Raw genomic sequence first — 10,324 nt, 5'->3', positions numbered from 1 at the left:
CGACTATAAAAAGCAGCTTCGTCACCTTGAGTTTTGGGAAACAGCGACAGTTTCTTCAGCATTTTCTCACTTATCATTGATCTAAAAAATATTCAACAGATTTGTCAATTATAGGTTATTGATTAAGTAGCCACGCAGCGCAGTAATATTACGGTAATTGATAAACCATCAATAGAGGCGAGTCATGACGTCAACTTTATGTCAACGCGAGACTCGGGGATCTCGCGAAACTTCAACGTCCACTACAAACTTCCTCCTGCGAAGCGCCATTTTCGGCGTTGTCACGGGACTACAGCATGCTGTTGTTACACAGATAATATTATTAGTGTTTAACGCTGTAAGACCCGGTTTTCAGTTTTGCTTTGAAATGGGACGAAAGAAGAAGAAGCAGATGAAGCCATGGTGCTGGTATCCTTCTGATGGAGCTGAAAAACAGTGTAGAAACGGCCGCGGCTACAGATTAGTTTGACAAAGGAAGGCCCCAGCGGTCCTGTGGTTGTTTGTCGGCCTGTAGGATAATATCACTTTGACCACCGATTATATTCCGTCTATGTTTAATATCTGTAAAACATTTGGCGTCGAGTATGTTCATTTTGCGTCGAGTCAGTGGTAGTTAATGCTACAACGAGAATAAAGCCGTTACCTCCGATGTTAGCTAAGGTGTTAGCCGTTGTTGGGCTAACGTCGTAGCATGTTGTGAATAAAAGATTGATCATGTTTGTCTATAAAAGGGCCTCAACTAATGATTAGTTTCTTTAGAAATTAACCTCTCGGTCTATAAAATGTAGGAAATGTGCCACAAGTTTCCCCTGTGGGATTTTAAAGCTTGTTTTTAAGCGGAAGCTAAAGTTAGAGGTCTAACGGCCATTCTGTCTGAACAATGAGCCAAATGGATGTTCAGATTATTAGCAGGTTAATATTCTTTTGACCTACAAGATCTTTAAACATATTAATAGTTTCATCTCTGTCTGAAACGTTGTTATATCTCTGTTTCTGGCGATTTGCTTATATTTTGCTTGAGTTCCTTGACTCCTTTCTTCAGGTACTGTAATCGAGATTTTGATGATGAGAAAATTCTCATTCAGCATCAGAAGGCAAAGCATTTTAAATGTCACATTTGTCACAAGAAGTTGTACACAGGCCCAGGCTTGGCCATTCACTGCATGCAGGTCGGTGAATATTTACAGTATTTAAGTTTAGTTGTTTTTGGGGTCCAGTCACTTGGCCCGATGAAATGGGCCGTGAATGTTGTTTGCCTGATGTTTTCTAGGCTCAATTTGCATGTGTTTCAGGTGCACAAGGAGACAATTGACAGCGTACCAAACGCAATTCCTGGAAGAACAGACATTGAGCTGGAAATCTACGGCATGGAGGGGATTCCAGAGAAAGATATGCAGGAAAGACGACGGACATTAGAGCAGAAATCACAAGGTTTGTACATATGACAGAAAAATACAGTCACTGTGCTTCTGTTTTACATTGGCATAGTTGGAATCAGCTTTATAGATGAACTGGACACACAATTTCTGTCTGGTATGGTCGATCTGTGTTTTTTGTAGTCAACAAATTAATGTAAATCAGGGATTATATTTAGACCATACATAGAAATACAAATTATAATACACTGCATACTACAGAGATCATTCTTTGTAGGTTAGATGTGTCAGAGGCAGTAGAGCACGGTGCTTAAAGTGCAAGTACTGTAAAGATCTTGTTTCTGCATAGTTTTTGTATAATCTTGAGTTAGTTAATATTTAATACAGAAAAGCATATGGGATTATTGTTTTTCTTTTTCTAGAAAGCCAAAAGAAGAGGTCAAACAATCAGGATGACTCTGATGAGGATGATGATGATGATGAAGCAGGACCATCATTACAGGTTGCTGCTGTCCAGCCTCAGGCCGGCTATGCTGCAATGGCCCAGCCTGGGATGCCTCCTGTGGCTGGTACACCTGGGATACCTCCTGGAGGATATCAAGGCATGCATATCTAACGAGCAGAATTTTGGAGTGAAATGCAGTGCAGCTTGGCACAAATAAACGCTAATAGCTTCACGAGAAGTTAGTCTCTAATGATTCATAACTTCTCGTAGATCTTATGACATTTGTTTTGTGCTGTCTGTGAAGTAGAAGTCGAGAGTTACAGACTACAGATACAGATATTTTGGAGATTGTAGGAAATGTACCTCAGTTTTTTTAAAATCAAAGAATATATTTGTGCAAAGGATTTAACATAGTCATTTATTTATTTATTTCAAATTTGACCCTCAAAAAAGTGTAGAGCTTATGACTTATGACCAAGGTGCCATGTCTCAGCTTTTTGTGACATCATTTTTTTTAATGGCGTTTATTTCTGTTTCTATTGACTTATAAGAACTTGAAATTTAAACCTCCTGTTTTGAATAATCAGTTTATGGTTTGGGGATAATGGGATACATATTCTGTTGTGTGTTCAGCTACTTTGCCATCTAATTGCTCGTGTTGAGTGAGGCGTTGAGTTATGAGTAAAAAGATTCTCGGATTCATGGTTACAGGAATGCCTCCTATGATGCCAGGTGTCCCTCCTATGATGCACGGTATGCCTCCTGCTATGCACGGAATGCCTCCAGGGTAAGACCTCACTTATGAACTATGGATTTATTGGATTTTCAGATCCAATGCTATATTCTATTTTATGTTTTTATTGATCATATGCTTATTATTATTCTGATTTTGGGGTCTAATGGAAATGTCATTTTACTATAGTCAAACATGTTGTTTTTGGTCTTTTGTAGGATGATGCCAATGGGAGGGATGATGCCTCCCATGATGCCAGGAATGCCTGGTATTCCTCCTGGTGAGGTTTGGTTGTATTAAGTTGTGGGTTTGATTTAAAGTATAACACATTGCCTCTGGTTTTACATTCACTGGCACAGGAAATGTAGCTAAACATGTTGGTATGGATTTGTACAAAGTTTTAAAATTGTAAAAGCCATTTGTTTTAAGTGTAAATGTGGAAGACTGTGATATGGGATATGTCTTGTTAATTCCTCAGGAATGCCACCTCACATGACACCCAGGCCAGGAATGCCTCACATGGCCCCAGCCCCCGCAGCAGGGGCGATACCCAGTCGACCGGCAGCGCCCGCAGCACAACCTGCTGTCACCAAGCCTCTTTTCCCCAGTGCAGCACAGGTGGGCACTATCCAACACACACTCAGGCTTTTCAGGCATACTCAGATTATTTAATGATGATGTAGAAATCTCTGATCTGTTCTCTATTTAGGGCACCCAATATGATTTTCTAAAAACACTTTCATGAATATTGTATTTTATTTTTTGACAGTTTCCCATCCTCACTTCACAATTATTATGCCGTACACTACTGGTCAAAAGCTTGAGGTCAGCTCCATTTTCTTCACCCAATTAGTTCATATCCAGTGATGAACCTGAAATGGTACAAAGTTAAATGGTAAACTGCCTGGATTTAAAAAAAAAGAAGAAAAAAAAAGAAAGAAATTCACTGAACTGAAAATTAATGTAAATTTAATGTGCAGGCAATGCAATACTGCAGTTTTCAGCACTTGAAGTAAATTAAGGTTTGGAAATTGATGCAAACACTTCCTGTATGTGTCAGAACCTGAGTACTTAAACTGTGTGAAGACTGTTACTAGGCACTCTGATGCACAATTTGGACAATAAGCAGAGCAGGAAACAGTAGTGTGTATTAAGATGGTGAGGAAAAGGTAGTAAACAAAGGAAGTCAGGATAAAGAACAACACATTTGTAGGAACATTGCAGCGGTGCCATCTATACCAACAATATTTGATTTTAGTTTTAGAAAACTGCATTAAGCTGTTGAATGACTCAAAATTTATGTTCTATGTAAACTAAAATATTCCAGTATTCAGTTTTTTGCGAAATATTTTTCATGCTTCGATTTCAAAGTGCATGGAGACATTACAGTAAACTACATTTTTATAACAACTGGAAAACTGAGGTGACCCCAAGCCTTTGACCAATAGTGTATGTTTTGTTCTTATAATTCTATTTGGATAGATTATTTGGACATGTCACATGCCAATGCTGTGATCTCCTTTTTGCCATGCTGCAGATGGGCTCTGGTGTTCACAGCAGCACAGCAGCCATTTCCTCTCCACCTGCAGACCTTCAGTCTGCCTCCTCCCAGTCTCCTTTTCCTAACACACCACAAGTACGCTCACAGAAAGGAGTTTAACTTGGACTGTGGCAGCTGCATGTTGCTTATTAACTCTGCCTGTAAATTCTAGAGTGGTAAACTAGGCTGATTACTAGCAGTATTTGCTTTGCAAGTGTTATGTGTGCATCAAATCATGCACGTTGGCCATATTGTTGGTGTCAGGATAATTGTCCCTGACCTAGTGCACTTTTTATCTGAGCCTTATTACTGTGCATGTGCTTTGTTTTTGTTTTGAATAACTGAGTTGACACGGTTGGTCTTACTCAGATTTGAGTTTCATCTATTTTTTTCAGCAATTTTATACATAGTGGTTTGAAGTGAAATTTGCACTCCATCTAAGCACTCTTAGGATTGGGATATTGCAATGTACAAGTTTCTGTGGGATTTCCACATTTATTCTGAAGCCATAATGATATTTCATAAGAACACAGTGACCAAATTATGAATACAATGTAAATTTGAGTGTAAAAAAGTGAACCTTCATAAATTGAATGTTTACTTTATATTGCTACAAGAATTGTCGTGAAATGATTGTCATAAAGATGGAACGTATGAACTCTTGTGCCTTTAAAGTTTTGTAGTTTTCTTGCATTATGAAAATAGGAGAAAGCAGCAGTTGACTTTCTTTTCCAGTGTGTAACCTGTAATTTGTCTTTCTACAGGCCCAGCAGAGCGCTTCAGCAAGTGCAGCTTCAAACAGTACAGCCGCCTCCTCCGACCCTCCTAAAGCAACATTCCCTGCCTACACCCAACCCTCTGTCTCCTCTTCCTCTTCCACTTCTTCTTCTAACCCCTCTAGCAGCACTGTGGCCAAACCCCCAGCCACAGTGACCAGTAAGCCTGCCACCCTCACCACCACGAGTGCAACTAGTAAGTTGATCCACCCTGATGAGGATATCTCACTGGTAAGTTGCTTGAGCTTTCTGTTTTGACCTTTTCACAGTAAGTAATGACTGATATATATTTAGAAGAATATTTGGTGAATAATATTCATAATAATGGACCCTTCATTATAAAATCTTTTTACTAAAGGGATGCAGCATTTAGTTTGTCTGTTCTTACTCACTAGTTTCCCTTTTACCGTTATGTTAAAGGATGATTCTTAACTGATACTTCCTCAGTCTAAAATTAGAGCACACCAACAGTGGTACCCAATTCCTTATTTATGTAAACGTCTGTGTACTGTAAGGGGCATACCAGTGTTGCTTAGTCTGAATGCTTGCTTTGTGTGTTCTCCCTGCTAACAGGAAGAGATGAAAGCCCAGCTGCCTCGTTACCAGCGTCTTATACCCAGGCCAGGTCAGGCCCATGCGGCTGCTCCTCCAGTGGTGGCCGTGGGCAGCATAATGCCCCCACAGCAAGGCATGCCACCACAGCAGCCTGGCATGAGGCATCCCATGCATGGTAAGGAAATGCATGTTAGGGAAAATACCATTAAATGCTCTTTGGTGAAATTGTTTTGAGATATGTTTATTTACCTGGAGGAGAGTTAGCCGACACCCACTGGCTGTTTTTTTTTTTTTTTTTAAGGCTACAGCCAATAATCTTAGTTTGACAAAAAGTATGGAAGCAAGGGGAAACAGCTAATGTGGCTCTGTCCAAGGTTGACTCCTACCTACCAGCACCTTTTACAATTTTTATTAAATGTGATCCATAGCTGTAGTGTTCAGCAGCATATTTTCCAGAGAAAATATTTACGGGGTAGTTACTTTAAATTCAGCCCACATTAGAATTCATCACATTCACTGCTGAATCTGCAGTGTTAACACATTCTGGTCTTCGTTTATTTCTCTCTGCAGGTCAGTATGGTGCTCCTCCTCAGGGCATGCCAAGCTACATGCCTGGAGGGATGCCAGCATATGGGCAGGGTCCTCCCATGGTGCCCCCTTACCAGGGAGGTCCTCCTATTGGCATGAGGCCACCTGTCATGTCTCCGGCTGGACGCTACTGAAGCAGCAAAGCAGCCACCACATTAGGTTTGAGGTTAACACCTTTCTCTCATCCTTGTGCTTTTTTATTCCCCCAAACCTAGCTGCAAGCAACAGCAGTAAGACCAGTGGTGGTGAAGACAAACATTATTTGTTAGAATACATGGACATTTAATGTAACTGTTTATTCAGAAAAGGCCAAGCACCACAAAAGTTCCTGACAGTTATATTGTTATTTACATGTGAGGATATATATTTTTCCCATAGGACTCACTCAGGTTTATGAAAGTGAAGTGTGTTAAAATGATTCATATTTCTTTTGAAGCTGCTGGAGTTACATGAGCGTACCAACATCTTACCAAGGCAAGTTTCTCTTGTAAACATGCGATCCATTATTTTTTTTCTTTGGTAGAGTGATTGAGGCTCTCACAGCACACTTATGTGCTGTTGGACTAGCGTCCCCAACCTTGGTTGGTGAGGGTCTCAGTGACAATGATTCCAACTAAGTAGTGTTAGAAATCCATGACTCATTAGTCTCTAGATTTATTCTTATTTCAGGTTTGTTTTTAATATTTCCTGGTCAAAAGGGTACCTGTATGCATCCTTTGTAATGTTTTATGAATCTGTTGTAATAAAACCCATCTTGAAATCCAATGCTGGTTTGTCCTGACGTACGTGGAGGTGAGTCTTGAAGGTTTGTACTAGTATTTCTGGTCTTTTTATGGCTGATTTTAACTACAGGATTTCAGCAGGTATTTCAACACCAAGTTTGCCATCATCTTTTTGTTCACCTTCCACTTTCTTAATAAAAGACTGGACATTTAAATGCAAATGAATAAAGATAATGTAATCTAATGTGTACCACCAGCTCAAAGCTAAGATGTTGGCCAACTTCTGGTTCAAAATGCTGCATGTTATTCACAATTAAATAGCTACATATTAAGATGTTGTACTATGTCAAGTACGTTGGCACAACCATAAAAGAAAAACTTCGTGATTTATTTACTTTTTGTCTATTCAAACTAATTCAAAATGCATGGATGCTATAATGTTACTGTTTGCCATATGTAACTCATTCTTTCATACACTGCAGGGGACAAGCAAAACAAACCAACACAGTAGCTCTGTGTTAAATTCCTTTTTGTTTTTAGATTATAAAGTGGATTAAGGCTCTAAATACATTCTACTTGAAGCACAATCTAAACACACACATTATATTTGATGTAGCAGCAGTTCTGTGGTCAGCAGGTTCATAGGTTTGTCCCTGTATAAAAAGATGAACTATATTTTGAGAAGCTCACGGTGGTTAACAGATGAAGACACAAACCCCTAAATGCATAGTTTCCCTGTTCAGTAGAATAAGTTTCTTAAATAGCTAGTGCACCCATCCTGGCCAAAGTTTTGATTCTGATATAATAATACAATGAAACACATGAAAAATTATTTAACAGGTGGAAACACAATGAGACCACCAGCACCGACAGATGCACAAAAGTATATTGCTCAACTTTTTGTCTATTCAGTAACACAAGGAAAAACAGCTTTGCTAAATGTGCTAGTTTCTATTGCTGGGCAATTCTGTTTTTCTTGTCCCCTTCATGTTTCACAAAACCATCTATCAGTATCATCCATGATGATCCTTTGTTAGAGATTGCTGTAGAGAACACAATCTCACCATGGTAAAATATAGACAGCAGGAGCATAACATGCAATTGTGTACACAAACATCAGGTGATACAAAAACATGGTGGTACAAGAAGTACTTAGTATTTAGTGTGGCACAAGTTTTTCCTCTGCCTAGATCACTCACTGCTTTGTATTTTTCTGTCGTCTGTAGCCCCTCCATATCAGCTTTTCAGCCTTAAAACCCACTCAGCTGGCATGACAGGTCAGTTAAACCCAGTAAGTACCTGATGTTTATTATAGTGTGGGTCTGTCCTGTTCAACTGGATGTTAATCCTTGTACTATATAATACATTTGTTGACACTATGTTCTTGGCACAAGATAATTGAAGCACATATTGTGAGTTGTGTTAGAGCAGCGTACACCTTAGGTATTTAATTTATCACAAGGTATAAAGACTTGAGCACTGACATGTTAATGCTGGGTTTTCATGGTCTTGTGTGAAGTGGACTAACATGGTAAGTAGTTAACAGTGGGTTTAAAGGTGGTGTTTGAGTCTTTTTATGTTAATGAGAAAAGCAGATATTGTTTTTCTCTAGTGGGACGTACCAGTGGTCTGTTTTTGACACTTAGCTGAGTAGTGTTGGTGATGAGTGACAGATAGTAATTGGCAAATTGGAGGAATGCCCCTTCAGTGTCTACTTGCGACTGCTTGACAACATTAACTTTAAGAAGATCCACATCATTTCGGTGTTTGTAAACCCAAAGAAGTGAAACTACTTTGTGTTTTTAGAAAATTCTGACCTTTCTTATACTTGAGTCATTTCATTATTTCAGATAAATTTAAAGGCCTCTATTGATTCCAGATTTGGACCTGCTGACCTAGAAGATAGTTTTATTTCTATTTGCCAATGTTTTAAGATTCTGTCTTTGCTCCAGTGAAAGTGAGGTGAGTGAACTTTTGTTTTTGGAGCTTAGAAAAAATTATTAAAGAAAACACTTAACAGCTTTCACAGCAACTGTTTCTTTGGAACAAAGTAGTTCCACTGAAAGGATATTTCTGCAGTTATGTTGTGGCTAAATGTTTTTAAATGTAATTTTTCTGTGCACAATGAGCAAAAACAAATATCCATTAACTTCATCTGGACTGATATGTGGGAAGAAGTGTAAAGAACAGATTCGACTAGACGCAGTTGGGGACGAGGATTTTTTTCTTTTTCTTTTTTGGGACAAATTCTTTAAAACATTTTAGGAACATTTAGTGAAGAATTGTGGCTATAAGTACACACTGAACGAAGTTTAAATTGTATTTGAATTACTTTAAAAAATTTGATTTTGACAGCTGATGATGTGCCCTTTAAGTGAGTTTGAAGACATTTGAATGAAAATGAAATATCGCAATGTCAAGATTTATTTTTTGTTTTTTCAGTGTTAAATAAAGGACATTTTTCTGCCACTTGTTTTTTTTTTTCTTTTACCCCCCTTCCATCACAAAATTAAAAATTGAGATGATTTCTTTTCCACCAGGAAAAGTCATTGTGTCTAGTGGTGCATGTTGGATAATATTAGGTGTTATAGTCTGATACATGTGCTATCTTTTTACAGTGTATACTTAGTTGTGAGAATATATCAATAAGTTTGAGTACCTTATGTTTGTGCTTGTGTATCTTGTTTTTCCCCTGTGTTTTGTGGTTCTCTGAATTAGTCATAAACTCTTTAAACTACATTTTGTGGTTAGAAGTCTCAGTGAGGTCAGACATGTTTTACTAAATGACATCCACTATCAGTCAGAACTCAAATTTAAATTTAGTGTGAAAATGAATTTAGACTTTGACTGGTTTTATAAATAGTAAGCTGTGAGATCTCTTCAATCATTTTTTCTTCCATACCTTCAAGCCCAGTGTGAAAAATCAATACAGCCCCTGCATGTTTAAGTTGGAAGTAATGAAGAAAGATCCTTGAGCTACAGCCTCTCAATCTGCAGATCTTGGTAAACAACCACTAAAATCCACCCGTTAACCTAATTGTCACATTTTCTAGTCTGTCAAGCCACGTGTTGAAGACTGCAGTGTAACACTGAACATAGAAGTAACTCAAACCACAGGGGAAACTGTTTACAGATAATCTGGCAACATACTTTTGATGAAATCTGTCCTGCAGAATTGCAGCACACTATATGTATGCAGTTTCTAGTAGTTTTCTGTCTTCAAAATGTTATATTTGTCACAGCTAATTGTTTTAGGCGTCAGTTCATTGCTTTTTTTTTTCATTCATAACTGTAGTTCAGTTCTGTCTTTTTCACGTTTACCTCAAACCATTAAAGCATCGCAGAGTAATATCTACATTGAAAAAGTTATTCGTTTTCCATTATTATGAGTTCAGTCTGTTTTGAGTATCAGGGTGTGGTTTAAGTCAAACTCTTCAGTCAGCAGTTTTGACAGTTTGTGCATTTGACCCAGATTATCATATAAAGCAGACAGATCCTGTTTTGAAACTGACTGCGAGCATCATTTCCTTTGGGATACATAAAGCTAATATATTTATTCAAATGTAAAACACTATTATTGCAATTATAG

At 38.3% G+C, this 10,324-nt stretch overlaps 1 protein-coding gene across 6 annotated transcripts; it reads left to right on the top strand.

Moving 5' to 3' along the window:
- The first annotated feature begins 241 nt into the window (after positions 1–241).
- On the top strand, positions 242–9,204 carry znf207b (zinc finger protein 207, b). 6 transcript variants are annotated; one of them, XR_003295473.1, is made up of 13 exons: positions 242–408; positions 1,043–1,169; positions 1,293–1,431; positions 1,799–1,978; positions 2,533–2,608; positions 2,773–2,834; positions 3,033–3,172; positions 4,092–4,190; positions 4,859–5,101; positions 5,444–5,600; positions 5,996–6,172; positions 6,450–6,487; positions 7,962–9,204. XR_003295473.1 is itself a non-coding variant. In XM_026302600.1 (12 exons), exons 1-11 carry the CDS (start codon positions 368–370, stop codon positions 6,145–6,147), a joined length of 1,416 nt encoding a protein of 471 aa, XP_026158385.1. In that variant the 5' UTR covers positions 242–367; the 3' UTR covers positions 6,148–6,172; positions 6,450–6,778. The 6 variants fall into 6 exon arrangements, 4 of the variants coding, with proteins under 4 accessions (XP_026158385.1, XP_026158384.1, XP_026158383.1 ...); XR_003295472.1 differs by having other exon boundaries at positions 5,996–6,179; XM_026302600.1 differs by lacking the exon at positions 7,962–9,204 and having other exon boundaries at positions 6,450–6,778.
- The last annotated feature ends 1,120 nt before the right edge of the window (positions 9,205–10,324 follow it).

This window comes from Mastacembelus armatus, chromosome 1 (genome assembly GCF_900324485.2).
Source record: "Mastacembelus armatus chromosome 1, fMasArm1.2, whole genome shotgun sequence".
Lineage (NCBI taxonomy): Eukaryota > Metazoa > Chordata > Actinopteri > Synbranchiformes > Mastacembelidae > Mastacembelus > Mastacembelus armatus.
This window is presented reverse-complemented; position numbering and strand designations above follow the sequence as displayed.

Coding starts and splice junctions, on each gene's coding strand:
- znf207b (XM_026302600.1), top strand. CDS start 368: ATGGGACGAAAGAAGAAGAAGCAGATGAAGCCATGGTGCTG. Junction 2,835..3,032: donor AATGCCTGGTATTCCTCCTG/GTGAGGTTTGGT, acceptor TTAATTCCTCAG/GAATGCCACCTCACATGACA. Junction 5,601..5,995: donor CATGAGGCATCCCATGCATG/GTAAGGAAATGC, acceptor TTCTCTCTGCAG/GTCAGTATGGTGCTCCTCCT.